Raw genomic sequence first — 19,963 nt, forward strand, 5'->3', positions numbered from 1 at the left:
AAAAACTTGATGGAGGTTTAGAAGATTATGAAAGGCATGGATGGTGTGGACAGCCAGCACCATTTTCCCAGAATACGTACACAACGCTGGAAGAACTCAGCAGGTCAGGCAGCATCCGTGAGAAAAGAGTAGCCAACGTTTTGGGCCAAGACCCTTCATCAGGAATGGGGGGGCAATGCAAGTACTAGATGAAATCCATTTAAGGCCAGTGGAGGAAAATTTAAGGGAGATAGCACAGGCAGCTTTTTTTACCCAGAGGGTGGTGGCACACAGAGCACATTGCCCAGGGTGGTAGTAATGGTTGATTCAACAGAGAATTTAGATAGACAAATGGATGTAAGAAAAATAGAGATTATGGGCTGTATAGAAGACAAGGGTTAGATTAATCGTTGAGTAGGTTTACATCAGTTGGCATAATATTGTAGGCCGAAGGCCCATTCTGCGCTGTACCATTCTCTGTTCTTAACCCAATTTCTCCTGTCTCTCAATGTAAGCACCAAGGGGTGATAGTAACGTGAAGCTGGCAGTTAAGGACACCCATTAAATCCCCAAAATGACTAGCTAATGATCGGAGATGTCTGAAAACTAGCTGATCTTTATAATAAATGGTCTCAAGCCTTTAATGTGACCGTTTATTCCTCTGTGTAGATGCTGCCTGACCCGCTGTTCCTCCGACATTTTGTGTGCGTTACTTTGGATTTCCATTGTCTGCAGTATTGTTTGTTATGTAGCAGATCTTTCCCATTGCTGTCTATAAGAGAGTCATAGAAAACTATGGCACAGAAATAGGCCCTTCAGCCCATCTAATCCCTGCCAAACTATTTAAACAACCTGGTCCCATCGACTTGCACCCAGACCATAGCCCTCCATACCCCTCCTATCCATGCACCTATCCAAACTTCTCTTAAACGTTGAAATCAAAATCGCATCCACACTTGCCCTGACAGCTCAGTCCACACTCTCACCACCTCCAAGTGAATAAGTTTCCCTCATGTTCCTCTTAAACATTTCACCTTTCACTCTTAACCCACGTATTTACAATTATTTATAAACTTTCACATTTTTATGCAAAGGAAATATTTTATCTATTTCGCTGCTGATGTCCTGGTTTTTTATATGATCGCTAAATAATATGTAAGGGATGGAGATCGTTTAGCTCCCCACATCTCTGTGCTGGTTCTTTGTTAGAGCTGTGCTCCAATATAATCCCACTGCTAATACCATATGGATCTGGATCTGCAATTGCTTCAAATATTTATCAGAAGTTTTATTATTCATGTCCAAGATATGGATTTTACTGTCAAGGCCAGCATTTATTATTCATCATTTTCTGGAACAGAACACGCTCCCCTCAAAAAAATTGAACAAGCAGTATTTCTTATTCAGTCAGTTAACTTAAAAAACTTTGGCATCAATCACTCCCTAAGTAAAAACACTTTACTGTGTGTACATTTATGTGTTATAATTGCAGATATGTTAATTTTTCTTTCCATGGTACATCAAAATATAACTTGTGACATTATTAAATTCCTAATGATTAGCTGCTGTGAAACAAATGTTTTCCAAAACTGTGCCTGGTGGAATTCAGAAAAATGAGGGGGATCTCATTGAAACTTTTTGGATATTGAAAGGCCTGGATAGAATGGCTGTGGAGAGGATATTTCCTATAGCAGAAGATTGTAAGATCAGAGGGCACAGAATAGAGGGACATCCATTTAGAACAGAGATGAGAAAGAATTTCATCAGCCAGAGGGTGGTGAATCTGTGGAATTCATTGCCACAGACAGGTGTGGAAGCCAAGTCATTGGGTATATTTAAAGCGGAGGAGGTGATAGGTTCTTGATTAGTAAGGGTGTCAAAGGTTATGGGGAGAAGGCAGGAGAATTGGGCTGAGAAGGATAGTAAATCAGCCATGATGGAATAATGGAGGAGACTCAATGGGCTAAATGGCCTAATTCTGTTCCAAAGTCTTATGGTGCTATGGAAATATTCAGTCACGTTGCTGCCAGATGACCCACACATAAAGTAAGGTTTTAAAGATGGGTTGAGAAAAGCCAGCTACAAGTAATTCACTATTTGAATCTAGCATGTATGTGTTGATATGCGTACAAAATCACTGACCACAAAGCATTGAGCACAAATCCAAACAGTACGTTCAAATTCAAACAGCGATGATTCATATTAAGTCCAATGACTAACTTGTTATACCACAGCTCAACATTGTTTATTCAATTATGATAAGCATGTTGCTTTTGCCATTTTTAAAACTGAGATACAGCACAGAGTAAGTCCATCTGCCCAATTGAGCCCCTGATTTAACCCTATCCTAATCATGGGACTATTTACAATGATCAATTAACCTACCAACCAGCTCACCTATGGACCATGGGAGGAAACCAACACAGTCACATGGAGAAGGTATAAACTCCTTAAGGACAGTGACAGGAATTCAACCTGGGTCACTTCTACTGTAAATTGTGCTAACCACTACTCTACAGTGTCACCCGAACATTTGTTTGGTATTGCTAATTTTTATTTTGCAACAGTGACTACACCACATTGATTGGCTGTGCTTGTTTCAGGGCATCCTGAAGTCATGAATCAAACCTCCCTTCCTTTCAGCCTTACTGGCTTGTGTCTGGCTTGTAAGACATGATGCACTACTTTGCATCTCAAAGCTTATCTTCATTAGATTCGCTGGTAGTTTTATTGAGTGGAGAGTCTCCAAAGAATAAGATAACACAATCTGATTCTGATAAACTGTCTACTGCATTTAAATCTGCAGCCCCCTTAGATGTATGGGTTCCCGTCAGATTTTCATTTTAAGGGATCCTGTCCTGTTAATGTCACTGCGTCAAATCTGCAGTTCTAGTGCTGTTATCTCACCTTTCGCTGTTTGCAGCAGCTACTGAGCTTTCCTGACTCTCTTGTTACCTCAGTGTAAAACATGTTAAATACTTCTAGGGAGGAAATGAATACCTTGGGTATTTAAGCAAGTTGTTATTTCACACCTGAGGCTTCAGATGAAATTTATCCTGCAGACATTCTGAAATTCATCAATTGTAATGTATTATGTTTGTCCAGTTCTGCACACTTAGCTGGCATAGGCCCACAACGCATGCTTAAGTCAAAAGGTGCTAACATGCTTGAGGGTTACTTGTTATGGAATGGACAAGGCCCTTCATGGCCTTCAGCCCATGAAGTTGTGCTGACCTTCTAATCCACTCTAATCTAACCCTCCCTTCCTACGTAGCCACACACACAAAATGCTGGAGGATCTCAGCATGCCAGGCAGCATCTAGGAAAAGAGTAGAAACATTGACTGTACTCTTTTCCCAGATGCTGCCTGGCCTGCTGAGTTCCTCCAGCGTTTTGTGTGCGTTGTTCGGATTTCCAGCGTCTGCAGACTTTCATTTGTTCCTACGTAGCCACCCAGTTTTCTATCATCTGTGTGGCTATATAAGAGTCTCTTTATTACCCCTGCCACCACCCCTGGCAGGTTGTTTCACTTATCCATCATTCTGCACAAAGAACTTAAATTTGACATACCCCTTCAATCACCTATATTACAGCATAGTTTACAAAATTAAATCAACCAACAAGCACTTCCTTGGCCCAGGCCCCAGAGTGAGGACTGATTTGCTGTTTGGCCAATTTAAGCACCGGGCAAGATTGAAAAGGTTAGGGTGTCTGGACTGGAGGCGAGGTATGGGTCGGTTCGGCTCGCTGTTCAGAGATGTTTACAGTGCTGGCTGCAGTGAAGCCTGTTCTTGCAATGTTTACTGGGCTTTAGAGTGAACTGTGGCTGCTGCCTGTGATACCTGGCTTTGTGTCATACATAAAACTCCAGTTCTGAAACTATTTGCAGGCTTTGTTGTTGGTGCAACTCGTATTTCTTCTCTCCCTGTCCGTTGTGTGTTTGACGTCTATCTTTTGATGGGTTCTTTAGATGTTTCTTTGTTGTGCCTGTAAGGACATGAATCTCAAGGTTGTATTGTGTATTCATGCTTTGATAATAAAAGTACTTTGAACTTTGAATTTCCTTGGGATGTGAGAGGAAACCAAGTCAGAGGACAAATCTGCAAACTCCACACTGACAGTATTCACAGTCATGATCAAAAATCAGTCATTGAAGTTCTAAAGAAGCGGCACAAACTTCTGTACAACTGTGCATGATGAACAAAAAGCAACCCAATAATAGGGAAATCATGCTTCAATTATATATGAAGTTGGTGAGACTATCCAGAATACTATTTAGAGAAGGATGAAAATATGTTGAAAGCATTTCCTAGAGCCTTTCTACTCTGAGAACCAAATAGGTAAGTTGTCTTTGGCTGCGTTTGAAATCCCTTTGGATGAAAAGAGTGTGAGGGAATTTCATTGAATTACAGTGTATGTGAAGAGATTCTCCTCTTGGGATCTAGGGGTTACTGTTTAAAACTGCGAGAAGATAAATTTATCATGAATTATTTCTTTCAGACGGTTGTGAACCTTTAGAAATGTGGATCCAGGTTCTGCATGTTTTTGAGAGGATTAGTTGAATCACCAAGGTGGTGAGAATCATTGGAGGTACATGAAGTTCATATTACAAATCATGTTCTGGTCACAATCTAATTGAATGGCCAGCTAGTCATCTCCTCCTGCTAATTTATGAGTTTCTTTAATAAAGGATCATTCGGTTCATCAAATGCATGCTATCTGTTATGTCCCATTTACAGATAATTTTGTACTGCAGCTATATGTATATATATGAACTGTGCAAAAGTCTTAGGCACATATAAAAGGCATGGACAGAGTGAATGTGGCAAAGTTGTTTCCTTTGGTGGGGAAGTCTAGTATCAGAGGACATGACTTGAGGATTGCAGGGCGCCCATTCAGAACAGAGATGCGAAAAAAAATTTTTAGCCGGAGGGTTGTGAATCTGTGGAATTTGTTGCCACGGGCGGCAGTGGAGGCCAAGTCATTGGGTGTATTTAAGGCAGAGATTGATAGGTATCTAACTAATCAGGGCATCAAAGGTTATGGTGAGAAGGTGGGGGAATGGGACAAAAGGGGAGATTGGATCAGCTCATGATGAAATGGCGGAGCAGACTCGATGGGCTGAATGGCTGACTTCTGCTCATTTGTCTTATGGTCTATATATAGCTAGGATGCCTAAGTCATGTGCACAGTACTGTATTTGTCAACATGGAGCACAGAGCGAGTTCATAAATCTGGTGGGAGCAAAGGATCTTGGTAATGGCATGGGTGGAGCGGTGTGGGACAGGTGGCAGAGAAGGGATTCCAGGGATGGCGGGTGACACGGGTGCAGACACACCCAGACCTGAGTTACCTAGCAAGGTAATCTGATTCCAAACAATTGGTTTATTTATCATTACAGAATGTCCCTCTGGTGCCTCCTGCTCCCTCCCTTCACCTTTCCCCTTTTCCCAACCATGATTCCTCTCTTCCAGCCCCCTTCCCAGTCTCCGTCCACAACAGAGACCCAATCTGATTTATCGTCACTTACACGTTATGAAATCAGGTTTTTTGCAACAGCAATACAGTACAATACATAAAATTACTACAGTACTGTGCAAAAATCTTATACACCCTAGCTATATATGTGTGTTTAATACTTTTTCATAATACTATATATCTCATACTTGTGTGGCTTATAAACCACACCATGCTTAGAGCAAACAGTTTTTAAACAGTGTCAGTCGTGTGTGTTTGTGTTCAAAATGCAATAATTTTTGTCACTGATAGTTGTCGAGAAATAAGCAGTAAGACAATTCCGAGCTATTTTGCTCTCTGCGGTTTCAAGCATTCAGACTAGGAGATGCCAGAAAACGGCAGGAGTGAAAATTAAATTATTTCACTCCTTCAACAAATTATGAGCTACGAAGAATTTGAAGGTATCGACAATCTTCTTGACTATCATAAAGAAGGACGCAATCATCAAAAGCGTTGTGTGAAGGCGGTCAATTATCTGCACCAGGTATTAGCATTGATTTTATTCATTTATTGTTTGTTTATTTAGTTATTGGGATACAGTGTGAAATAGGCCCTTCCAGTCCTTCGAGCTGCGCCAGCCAAGGAACTCAGCAGGTCAGGCAGCGTCTATGAAGAGGAATAGCCGATGTTTTAAGCCAAGACCCTTCACCAGGAATGGAAGAAACGGGAAGAATACAGAATAAGAAGATACGGAAGGGGAAGGAGTACAAGCTGGAAGGTAGATAGATAGATAGATAGATAGATAGATAGATACTTTATTCATCCCCATGGGGAAATTCAACTTTTTTTCCAATGTCCCATACACTTGTTGTAGCAAAACTAATTACATACAATACTTAACTCAGTAAAAAATATGATATGCATCTAAATCACTATCTCAAAAAGCATTAATAATAGCTTTTAAAAAGTTCTTAAGTCCTGGCGATTAAAATGTAAAGCCTAATGGCATTGGGGAGTATTGACCTCTTCATCCTGTCTGAGGAGCATTGCATCGATAGTAACCTGTCGCTGAAACTGCTTCTCTGTCTCTGGATGGTGCTATGTAGAGGATGTTCAGAGTTTTCCATAATTGACCATAAAAGGTGATAGATGAAGCCAAAGCTGTGAGGTGAAATGTTGATTAAATAAAGAACTGAAGAAGAAGGCTGATGTCAGCATGGCTTTGTGCATGGTATGTCATGTCTAACCAATCTTAGAGAGTTTTTCGAGGAAGTTACCAGGAAAGTTGATGAAGGCAAGGCTTTGGATGTTGTCTATGTGGATTTTACCAAGGCATTTGACAAAGTCCTGCATTGAAGGTTGGTTAAGAAGTTTTGTCGCCTGGCATTCAGGATGAGGTAGCAAACTAGATTAGACACTGACTTTGTGGGAAGAGTCAGAGAGTGATAGTAGAGTGGTAGTGGTAGTTGCCTCTCTGACTGGAGGCCTGTGACTAGTGGTGTTTCGCAGGGATCGGTGCTGGGTCCTTTGCTGTTTGTCATCTATATCAATGATCTGGATGATAATGTGATTAACTGGATCAACAAATCAGTGGATGACACCAAGATTGGGGGTGTAGTGGACAGTGAAGAAAGCGATCATGGCTTGCAGAGGGATCTCCATCAGCTGGGAAAATGGGCTGAAAAATGGCAGATGGAATTTAATGCAGAAAAGTGTGAGGTCCTGCACTTCAGTAGGACCAACAAGAGTAGGTCTTACACAATGACTGGTAGGGAACTGAGGAGTGTGGTAGAACAAAGGGATCTGGGAAAGCAGGTCCATAATGCATTGCAAGTGGTGTCACAGGTAGATTGGGTTGTAAAGAAAGCTTTTGGCACATTGGCCTTCAGTAATCAATTTATTGAGTACAGGAGGTAGGATGTTACGTTGAAGTTGTATAAGACTTTGGTGAGGCCTAATCTGAAGTATGGCGTGTGCAGTTTTGGTCACCCATCTACAGGAAAGATGTAAACAAGGTTGAAAGAGTACAGAGAAAATTTACAAGGATGTTGCCAGGTCTGGAGGACCTGAGTTTTAAGAAAAAATTGAATAGGCTAGGACAGTGTTCTTTAGAATGTAGAAGATTGCGAGGACATTTGATAGAGGTATATAAAATTATAATGGGTATAGATAGGGTAAATGCAGACAGGCTTTTTCGACTGAGGTTGGATGGGACTACAACCAGAGGTCATGAGCTAAAGGAGAATCGTAAGAAATTTAAGGGGAACATGAGGGGAAACTTCTTTACTCAGAGGGTTGTGAGAGTGTGGAATGAGCTGCCAGCATACGTGGCTTATGCAAGCTCAGTTTCAACATTTAAGAGAAGTTTGGTTCGGTACGTGAATAGTAGTGATTTGGAGGGCTATTGTTCTGGTGCAGGTCGATGGGAGTAGGCAGTTTAAATGGTTTCAGCATAGACTAGATGGGCCAAAGGACCTGCTTCTGTGCTGTACTTCTCTATGATACTATGAATTTAATAGGAGGGCAGAGTGGACCATGGGAGAAAGGGAAGGAGAGGAGGCACTACAGGGAGGTGATAACCATGTGAGGGGAAGAGAAAGGGTGAGAGGAGAACTAACATAGGGACTGGGATAAGTCTGTATTCTGTTACTGTTGTACTACCTCAATGAACTTACATATGGAATGATCAGTTTGCATGGCATATAAAACTAAGTTTTTCAATGTATCTCAAAGCAGGTGACAATAATAAATCAATTACTAATTCCTGTTCCACTATTTATCCAATTCTATCTTTGAGGTTTATGAACCATTAGATTCTCTACTGCAGAGGGTTTTGAACGACCAATTGCTGAATATATTCAAGGCCGGAATCAATAGATCCTTGGGCATGAAGGGAATCGATGAGCAGTAAGTGGATCATCTCAATGGATGGCTGAGCAGGCTGAAGGGAGAGCTCCTGTTTCCGTTTAACAAGATTAGCTTTATTTGTCGTGTGTACGTCGAAGCATTGAAATGGACAGTGAAGTGCACTGTTTGCATCAACAGCCAAGGAGCCGCTGGGTGTGGCCCCGAACGTGGTGGCACGCTTCTGGCGCCAACATAGCATGCCCACACCTCGCTAACCCTTAGTCTTTGGACTGTGGGAGGAACTCGGAGCACCTGCGGTCACAGGGAGAGCATACAATCTCCTTACAGACAGCAGCAGGAACTGGTGTGGTATACTGCGCTCGGTGCTCCCGGTGTGGCCTTTTATATATTGGTGAGACCCGACGCAGACTGGGAGACCATTTCGCTGAAAACCTACTCTTGGTCCGCCAGAGAAAGCAGGATCTCCCAGTGGCCACACATTTTAATTCCACGTCCCATTCCCATTCTGATATGTCTATCCATGGCCTCCTCTATTGTCAAAATGAATCCAATCTCAGGTTGGAGGAACAACACCTTATATACTGGCTGGGTAGCCTCCAACCTGATGGCATGAACATTGACTTCTCTAACTTCCGTTAATGCCCCTCCTCCCCTTCTTACCCCATCCCTGACATATTTAGTCGTTTGCCTGTTCTCCATCTCCCTCTGGTGTTCCCCCCACCTCCTTTCTTTCTCCTGAGGCCTCCCGTCCCATGATCCTTTCCCTTCTCCAGCTCTGTACCACTTTCGCCAATCACTTTCCAGCTCTTAGCTTCATCCCACCCCCTCCGGTCTTCTCCTATCATTTCGCATTTCTCCCTCCCCCCACTACTTTCAAATCTCTTACTATCTTTCCTTTCGGAAGTCCTGATGAAGGGTCTCGGCCCGAAACATTGACAGCGCTTCTCCCTATAGATGCTGCCTGGCTTGCTGTGTTCCACCAGCATTTTGTGTGTGTTGTTGTTAACTGAACTCCCATTGGGGGTCGCTAGCTCTGTCAAGTGTTGCACTAACTGCTACGCTACTGCACTACCCATATATTCACTTTCTTTGTAGACTTTGCTTGTAGCTAGCATTACTGGCAATACTAAACCTGAGAAGCTGGTGGCCAGCCATCTTCTTGCCCTTTTGGTGAAGGTGCTCCCCACAATTTGCTGGGGATTTCCTACAGTTCCTTCTAAATACACCCAGGCAATTTAGCACCACCGCTCCATGTGTTAACAAGTTCCACAATAATACCACCTTTTTTGTGGAGAGACTTTCTTTTGAACTATTTATTGGATTTGTTAACTTTATAACAAATTTTACGAATTTAGCTTTGTACTTCAGTTCATTGTTTTTAAATTATTCTTCTATACATCAAAGGTTTGAAATTTTCACATTTCTTGCTCAAATTGGACTGTGATCTATTAAAACATATTGTGTTGGACCTCCACTATAAAGTTCACATTACAGACATACTGCTGTGGCCCTCAGCCTTCCCAGGCTTCACTCAGAGTATTTTAATAAGCAAGATATATCAGCGTTGATAAATAGAGTCCATTGTAATGTTAAGGGTTACATACACAATCTTCCGTCCAGACGGTGCTTACATGTCGACAAGCAAGGCAGACTTACAAACTGACAGCTTTCACCAGACACGTTTGGCTGTTTATGTCTATTTTCACGTGGGAACGTTATATTGCAGAGGAAATGGTTTACGTTTCGTTTTCCTTCATCACTATCAGTTAATAATGAGCAAATCTCACGTTCACTGTTTCAAAACCAAAACTGGGCTGAGAAGTGACCAGACCAGAAACTGACCCCAGAACCTTTGACAAGCCTGGGCTTTTCAGTCATGTTACCACTTTCTAGGCCAACTTTCTCTGTCCTGACTGGAGTAATTTCTTTGGGGCAGATGAGATATTGATTTTTTTTTTGTACAAGTCTTGTACTGCAGCAAGAAGAGCACTTAGCGACTGTTAAAAATCAAAGCTCCAAATGTGAATGTCGAACCAGAGAGCAGGATGGTTCAGAAATAAGTTAAAATAAATAAAAATATACTAGGCATACAGGGTGCTTCAGCCATAGGTTCAGTTTCAAATTCAGATTCAGATTTATTGGGGCTGATAACAGCCCCTAGGAAACCTTAGAACAATCCCAGCCATGGTCCATCATGTGCAATGGTTATTGGAGGTGTACATGTGGGGCTTCCCATCAAAAAGGATAGAAACCAGCTCGAAATCCTTATTCAAAGAAGGCAGAATAAGATTTGAGTGCAAGTATAAAACTACCTTACTGGAATTATATGAGAGTGTCGGGAGATGTCAGCTGGAATATATTGTACATATCAGGTGTCCATATTTTGACTCTAGGCAGTGCAAAAGGATTCACCACATTGATTTGTGGGAAATGAACCTGGGCTTTGAGAAGAAGTTAAACAGAGCGGATAATACTAGAGTCACAGAGTCATACAATGGACATTTTGGATGGCTGTATCCACACTAACTATCAATTTCCACTAATGCTATTTACCAGTGCTTGGAATAATTTTTTTTTATGGTTTGGCAATTCCAGTGGTTGTCTAAAGTGTTGTGAGAGAACACACTTGCAATATGTAAGTTGGAAATATGATCCAGATTCCAATCATCCTGTCCAAATCATTTCTCCCCTTAGCTTAAAACCTTGTTTTCTGTTATGGGGATACCTCTGTTATGGGGAAGAGTTTACTCCTGCCAATCCAACCTCTAAAGTTCAGAAGAATTATCACTTCTTAGAGATCCTGACAGGACAGAAGCAAGGATGACAATGGATAAGGTAACAAGATGGATGCGGTCACAGTTTCAAAATAAGGCACTAGCCATTCGTGATGTGGTTCATCTTTGGAATTCTAGGGGCGGATTGTGAAAACTCAGTTACAGAGTATTTTCAAGGAAGGTATTGATAGACTTTTTGGACATTAAGAATTTGAGGCAGGAAAGTGTTACTGGGGTGAAAGGTCACTCAGAATTTAAATGGCAGAGCAGACACAGGAACAGTATAGTTGACTCCCACCTTCCTCTTTTGTGTTCTTAAGCTCATTACTGTAACACAACCACAGAATGACTATTGCCAGTCGCCCTGCTTGTACTTCATTTTCCTCTTTCCACTGAAACACTTGATAAACCTTCATTTGTACAAGTCCTGGATGCCAAATGCAGATTTGTAGCACACGTCAAGCAAAACATTAAGAAAGTCTCCATTGTAAGCAGACATGACAATCCTGAGTATCAAAGTATCCCACAGAGTGCCATTCTTTTTTCAAACCTTTCACTAATTTCACATTAATTCCTTTATCATTTTTCCATTTTCAGGATGAGAGAGCTTTATGCTACAGAAGATAATCTTTAGTCCTGTCTCACTTCACCGTTTTCATCTGGGAATCCTATGAATTGGCTGTCTTCACAAATAGGTCTAAATATAGCACCTTTTAAAAGCACGTTTGTTCAACCAAGTTAAGCAATTCACTGAGACTGCAGTGCAACATTAAGGGAATGAAGCACAGTGGAAGGTGAATGAAATGGCAATCTCTTTTCTTCCTCTGGAGGGGTCAGCAGAATGTTTGAAACACAACTAAGCAGGGAAAAGATAAAACACGATACTGTTATCCTCAGACATATAAGAGGAGAATTGAATATTCAACTTGAATGGTGGAGCAGGTTTGAGGAGGTGATTGGCCTACTCCCACTCCTGAGCTGATTGGCCTACTCTCACTCCTGAGCTGATTGGCCTACTCCCACTCTGGAGCTGATTGGCGTACTCCCACTCCTGAGCTGATTGGCCTACTCCCACTCCTGAGCTGATTGGCCTTCTCACACTACTGAGCTGATTGGCCTACTCCCACTCCTGCTCCTTATGTTCTTATGACAGTAGCCATTATGTGACACAGAGCAGCAAAAGAAAAACAATAACATTCAGAAGCAGCTTATGCATTGCCATGTAAAGGTAAAAATGAAATTATGATACTTACAGTCTTGCTGACATACGAAGTGCTGGTGTTCATACATGTTATTCCCTCGCTATTGCAGCAGCCACCACATCTGTAGACAGACACGCAGGACGGTTTAAAGATGGTGTTTGTTGCTGACCCAAATTCTTTCCCCACGTCCAAGGACACCTCCCTGGGCATGCACTGAGTCTTTTTCCACTCAAAATCAATACCTGATTGGGCAGATTCAAATATCACAGAACAATAATCAAGACCTACTTGGGTTAGATGGATGAAAAGCCAACACAAGAAGCTCCTTTAAGTAAATACATTCATAATGAGATTAACCAAAGAGTCTGTATATGCTCCCTCTCCCTGTGTTAAGAAATGTGATTACAAGACCACTTTTAGGATATTGAACATCACATGCAGGCTTTAATCCCTTTACATGTAGTTGGTAGATGGACAGTTAAATCACTAGAGTAGCACCCAGATTCCTGGACTACTGACCCAGAGTCGTAAATTCAAATCCCACTATTATAGTTGGAGAATATGAATTCATGCAATAAATAAATATGGCTCATCTCAGTAACAGTAACCAAGGTTCTTGTTAAAAACTTATAAGATCATATGGAAATAAATTATGGGATCAGAATTAGGCCATTCGGCCCATCAAGTCTTCTCTGCCATTGCATCATGGCTGATCCATTTTTCCTCTCAGCCCCAATCTCCTGCTTTCTTCTCGTAAACCCTCATGCCCTTACTAATCAAAAATCTTATCTTCTTTACTAGTTTCCTTCGAAGAAGCAAATTTGCCATTATTACTTGCCTGGCCTGTACATGACTCAAGACCCAAAAATGTGGTTGACATTTAACCACATCTTGAAATCAGGTCACAGAAATGCAGCCTCCTCTGCATCGGTGAGACCCATCATAAATTGGGGGACCGCTTCGTCAAGCACCTCTGCACCATCCGCCACAAGCAGAACTTTCCAGTGGCCAAACATTTTAACTCCCATTCCCATTCCCATTCTGATGTGTTGACCCATGGACTCCTCTTGTGCCGAGATGTTATATTCCATCTGGGTACCCTCCAACCTGGTGGCATGAATACTGATTTCTCCTTCCAGTGGATAAATTTCCTCCTCCTGCCCCCCTTCCTCTATTCCCCACTCTGACCTTTCACTTCCCATCTGCCAATTACTTCCCCAGGATCTCCTTCTCCTGTTGTCCACTCTCCTCTCCTATCAGATTCTTTCTTTTCCAGCCCTTGACCTTTCCCACCCACCTGTCACCCTCTAGCTAGCCTCCTTCACCTCCCCCACCTTTTTAATCTGGCCTCTTCCCCCTTCCTTCCCAGTCCTGAAGAAGGGTCTCAACCCGAAACGTCAACTGTTTATTCATTTCCACAGATGCTGCCTGACCTGCTGAGTTCTTCCAGCATTTTGTGTGTATTGTGGAAAAAAATTTAGCAATGTCAGCAATGTCCATTTCATATGAAAGAAATATATGGGTTTGAAGTTTGAAGGCAGGACAGGAGCAAGTTCTGTCCTCTCTACAGGATGTAAGCCTCAGACAACTACTGCATTGGGCTACCAACATACAGCAGGTTCCGGTTCATTGGGCCATTGGTTAATCAAAGCAGATGCAAATTTGGGACAAACCCTCAAGAACAAAAACAAATCAATAACATAGCCAGGATTCCTTTCATTTATTTGGGACACCATGCCATTTAACTGGGGAAGGAGATTGTCAGTCATGGCCATTAGACACCACACCGCATCATTTGCATGTGCTTGTGTTACGTTATCTACTTGGATCCATGAACGGTGATACAGAAAGCAGTGATCTTTGATAAGTTTATTTCTATTTTGATTTAGAAATAATGTTTTGAGACCTTTGCCATGAAACGGTATGACACTGACCAAGAAAAATTACCCTACTGACCCAAATTAAAAGCCATCTGCCTAACACCGCTCATCATCAGCTGGCAGAGATAGCCGGAGTGTCGAAATGTACAATTGCACGCTTGATACATTAGCAAGATAAAAGAGGACATCCCAAAATCAGAAGTGTGAAGGTAAGGATCCAGATGTTGAAGAGGCCCTCAATCAATGGCTTTCTGTTGCAATTGGATGAGGCGTGTCTGTTAGTGGACCAAAACAAATGAGAGCAGCTCACTAAGAAGCTGGGTCATGAAGATTTTAAAGCAATAAATGGTTGGTTGTCTCGGTGGAAATACAGGCACCACACTAAATTGAAGAAAGCACATGGTGAGAAAGGTAATGATGATTTTGTAGGCGCAGAAACATGGAAATCTACAAAACTCCCCGACTTGCTTCAAAAGTTTTGTGTAGATGATATTTATAATGTCAATGAAACAGGCCTTTTCTATTATGCCAAGCTGGATGGTTCCCTTTGCTACCAACACACACTATCAAGTTCAAAGATAGCACGACTATGCTGTGTTGTTAAAATAAGACAGGAACTGATAAAAAGAAATTGTTGGATATTGGAAAAAGCCTTAAACTTGATACTTTATGAGGCTAAGAATGTGTAGTTTACCAATCAAACACTATGACAATGTACACTTGATAAATTCCTACGTCAGTAACCATTGCGAACTGAAACACAGTTTTATAGCACTGTAGTAATATTGATAGTGTTCTAATTTGTTCTGTATTTCATTGAACTGTACAGGGTACTGGTGAGGCCACATCTGGTGTACTGCATGCAGTTCTGGTCTCCTTACTTGAGGAAGGATAAACTGGCTTTGAAGGCAGTGCAGAGGAGGTTCACCAGGTTGATCCAGAGATGAAGAACTATGAGGACAGAATGAGTTGCTCAGGACTCTACTCACTGGAATTCAGAAGAATGAGAGGAGATCTTATAGAAGCATAAAATTATAAAAGGGATAGATAAGATAGAGTTAGTAAAGTTATTTCTACTGGTAGGTGAGACTAGAACTAGGGGACATTGTTTGAAGGTTCGAGGGAATAAATTTAGGATGGAGATGATGAGAAATTGCTTTTCCCAAAGAGCGATGAATCTGTGGAATTCTCTGCACAATGAAACAGTGGAGGCTACCTCAGTAAATATATTTAAGACAAGTTTGGATTGATTTTTGCATAGTAGGGGAAATAAGGATTATGGGAAAAAGGCAGGTGGGTGGAGGTGAGTCCTTAGTGAAATCAGCCATGATCTTATTGAATGGTGGGGCAGGCTTGACAGGCCAAGTGGCCGACTCCTGCTCCTATTTCTTATGTTCTTATAATTTGTACTCAGTTAAACCGTATAACCATATAACAATTACAGCACGCAAACAGGCCATCTCAGTGCTTCTAGTCCATGCCGAATGCTTACTCTCACCTAGTCCAACTGGCCCGCACTCAGCCCATAACCCTCCATTCCTTTCCTGTCCATATACCTATTCAATTTGAATTTAAATGACAATACCGAACCTGCCTCTGCCACTTCTGCTGGAAGCTCGTTCCACACAGCTACCACTCTCTGAGTAAAGAAACTTCCCCTCGTGTTACCCTTAAACTTTTGCCCCCTAACTCTCAACTCATGTCCAGTAGTTTGTCTGTTTATATATCTTTTTAATTATTTCCATTGAACTTCGGATGATAGGAGCAGCCACTTTGGCCAAGGTCCTGATGTGTCCTAATTAACCAGAATCCACCATACTTCAGCTGCTATGGGTGTCATGGTGAAGCAGATAGTAAAACTGCAGTTCCACTGTGCCAGACGCTTGGGTTCAACCCTAACCTCCGGTACTGTCTGTGTGGAGTTTGCACATTCTCTTTGGAACCGCATGAGTTTCCTCCCACATCCCAAAAAACATGCAGGCTGGTAGGGTGATTGGCTACTGACAAATGCTCCCCAGTGCGGATGAGTTTCAGAATCTAGCTATGAGATGATAACAAGGTGGAGAGGTTAAAATGAGCTGCAGAGGATTTGATTTAAAGATGGGTGCTCGGTGGTAGGAAAGGATTTGATGGGCTGAATGGCCTACTTGCTTGAACAGCTGTGTTCAGTTTGGCACTGAAAAGCATTAACTGATAAAGGCAAAATAAAAGCAGAAAATGTTCTACATATAGAACAGGTTGATTTGGAGAAGAGTTAAAAATTCACATGGACAACCTTTGATTCGAACTGAAAAAGCCAAACTGAATTGCTGGGAAAGGACAGAAAGAGGCTGAACAAGAAGTAAAGCTAAGCTAGAGTACACTTTACTATCAACTATACACTCAGTGAGCACTTTGTTAGGCGTACTTGTTCACCTGCTTGTTGATACAAGTATGTAATCAGCCAATCATCAGGAAGCAACTCAATGCAGAAGAGCATGCTGACATGGTCAAGAGCTTCAGTTGTTCAGATCAAATATCAGGAGGAGGAAGAAATGTGATCTAAGTGAGTTTGACTGTGGAATGAATGTTGGTGCCAAAAGGGGTGGTTTGAGTATCTCAGAAACTGCTGATCTCCTGGGATTTTCACAAACAAATGCCTCTAGAGTTACAGAGAATAGTATGAAAAAGAAAAGTCATCCAGTCAACAGCAGTTCTGTGGGCGAAAATGTCTTGTTAATGAGAGAGGTCAGAGTACAATGGCCAGAATGTTTCAAGCTGACAGGACGACAATAACCCAAATAACCACACTTTAACAACAGTGGTGTACAAAAGAGCAACTCTGAATGTACAACACGTCGAACCTTGAAGTGGCTGGGCTATAGTAGCAGAACCTCATGAACATGTACACAATGGCCACTTTTCTAGGTATGGGGGTACTTTACATAGTGACCACTGACTGTATCCACAAATAGGTCTTCATGAGCTAGATTTACCAAAGGGCCTGTTTCTCTGCTGTAGCACTCTATAAAAAACTACTCAATGACCAGCAACAGGAAGTTTGATGACCCTGATTTTTCCGAGTGGGACACAATCACTTGCATTCCCCATTCCCACAAACTTCCTTTCTCTGGAGCTTTGTAAATACACCGTCCCACAAAACTGAGTGTCAAGACCTGGAGCTGGTGACATTCTCGATCAGTGTGGACAAGTCTCCCACACATCCCCTGCCAATCTTATCAAGCAACTAGGGATACTATTGGCATGTGGCAAAAGACACTCTCTCCCAGCACTCCCACCCCTGCCAGACTTCGCTAGATGTAAACAACAGCATTTTCAAAGCTTCCAGATGACTCTGACATAGAAAACATATTTAAAAAAATGGTTTTATTTTGAATTGATAGAGATCTATATATCTTTTTTAAATTAAGCCATACTGCATACATTGTAAATATCTGCTTTGCACTGACTGGAGTAGCACCACAATCTCGTCTTGAGGAATGACAGTAAATTTCTATTCTAGAGTTATAAGAGGCTTAGCATGCGTACTTAGTCAGAATCTTTCACATAGCAGGTTTATCAAAAACATGAGGACACTGGTTTAAAGTAAGAGGATGGAACATTAAAGAGGATTTGAGAGAAGTTTTTTTTTACATACAGAATGGTGGAAATCTGGAATGTTGCCAGAAAAGATGGTGAATCAGATACAATTACCACATATAAAGGTGCACTTAAATAGGGACACAAGAGATCACCAATGCTAGAATCCAGAGCAACAGAATGAATATTCAGCATCTTGTGAGGCACGTAAGTGGGCAAGACATAGAAAAATAGAACCTGGTGCAGGCAATAAGAGCAGCATGGACGTAGTAGGCCAAAGGGCCTGCTTCTGTGCTGTACGGTTCAATGTCTGGTTCACAGTGATCATGTAGCTTGGGTCAGTTCTGCAACAGGACTAAATTCTGCCCTACTGTGATCCTGTGGTCATCAATGCATGGAAGACACAGTGGGCTATCGGCAGCAGTTGGGCCACAGGCAGTGGGAACTACGGCCTCACCCACAAACTCTTAGAGCAGCCTTCTAACTATGATCTTCTACCATTCCTGTATATAGAGTCATAGATCGGTACAGAAGGAAAACAGGCCCTTTGGACCATCTCATCCATGCTGACCCATTTAAGCTGCCTACTTGCATTGACCTGCACTGGGACCATAGCCATCCATACCCCTACTATCCATGTACTATCTCTGAAATTATTGAAATCAAGCTAACACGCACCGTTTGCACTGGCAGCTCATTCCACACACACAGGAGCCTCTGAGGGAAGCGGTTTCTCTTCATGTTCCTCTTAAACTTTTCACCTTTCACCCTTAACACATGACCTCTCGTTGTAGTGCCACAGTGGAAAAATCTGTATACGTTTACCTTGCCTATATCCCTCATAACTTTGTTTACCTCCATCAAGTCTCTCCTTCATCTTCTACGTTCCAAAGAATAAAGTCCTAACTGAATCAAACTTCCCTTATAACTCGGGTCCTTCAGTCCTGACAACATCCTTGTAAGTTTTTTCCGTACTCTTTCTTTTTTTTTTGTAACTTATTTTTTTATTGAAGTTCATCATCAAACATTTCCATAAGATGCATTTTAGATATTGTATACACAATACTCCGAAAGAGGCCTCACCAACCCCTTAAACAACTTCAACATAACATCCCTTCTCCTGAACCCACTACATTGAAGGCCAATGTGCCAAAAGCTTTCTTTACAACCCTATCTATCTGCGCCACCACTTTCATTGAATTGTGTACCAGAACCCTTTGTTCTACAGCACTCCTCAGTGATCTACTGTTCACTGAGTAACACCAACCCTAGTTGGTCCTACCAAAATGCAACACCTTACACTTGTCGGCATTAAGTTCCATCTGCCGTCTTTCCGTCCATTTTTCCAGCTGGTCCACATCCTGATTGTCTTCCTCGCTGTCCACTTTACCCCCAGTCTTGGCATCATCCACAAATTTGCTGATCCAGATAACCACATTATCATCCAGATCCTTGATATGGATAACAAATGACAACAGACCCAGCATCAAACCTTGCAGCACTCCACTAGTCACAGGCCTCCAGTCAGAGGCAACCATCTGCTACTATTCTCTGGCTTCTTCCAAAAAGCCAATGTCTAATCCAGTTTAGTACCTCATCTTGAATGCCAAGCGACTGAACTTTCCTGATCAACCTCCTATTCAGAACCTTGTGAAATGCCTTGCTAAAGTCTTGTAGACAATATCCACTGTCTTGCCTTCATCAGCTTTCCTAGTAACTTCCTAGAAAAGATTGGTTAGACATGACCTACCACACACAAATCCATGCTGACTATCCCTAATCAGTCCATGTCTATTAAATACTCATATATCAAGTCCATTAGAATACCTTCCAATAACCTTCCCTCTACTGATGTCAGGCTCACCAGCACGTGATTTCCTGGTTTATTTTTAGAGCTTTTCTTGAACAATGGAACAACATTAGCTATCCTCCAATCCTCTGGGATATCTCCGGTTGCTAAGGATAATTTAAATATCTCTGCTAACAGCCCTGCAATTCTGCATGAGCCTTCCGCATCAGGGGCTGAAGGAACACCTGAGGGTTTATCGTCTCAAATTTGCCTCAAGGTAGCAAACACCTCCTCCTCTGTGATCCTTATAGGGTCCAGGGCCTCGCTGTTGCTGTGCCTCAGTTCTATAGACTCCCGAGTAAATACAAATGCAAAAAGCTCATTTAAGATCTCCCCCATCTGTTTTGGCTCCATGCATAGATTACCATTCTGATT

At 41.9% G+C, this 19,963-nt stretch overlaps 1 protein-coding gene across 2 annotated transcripts in view; it reads right to left on the reverse strand.

Annotated features, from left to right (window-relative positions):
- Positions 1 to 19,963, reverse strand: part of vegfc (vascular endothelial growth factor c) — a 207,785-nt gene that overhangs the window by 50,669 nt on the left and 137,153 nt on the right. For both annotated transcript variants that reach the window (XM_073048043.1, XM_073048044.1), the window contains exon 3: positions 12,332 to 12,522. In XM_073048043.1, the coding sequence (XP_072904144.1) occupies positions 12,332 to 12,522 (191 nt within the window). The remainder of the gene's footprint in view (positions 1 to 12,331; positions 12,523 to 19,963) is intronic.

Source organism: Hemitrygon akajei, chromosome 6, assembly GCF_048418815.1.
Source record: "Hemitrygon akajei chromosome 6, sHemAka1.3, whole genome shotgun sequence".
NCBI lineage: Eukaryota > Metazoa > Chordata > Chondrichthyes > Myliobatiformes > Dasyatidae > Hemitrygon > Hemitrygon akajei.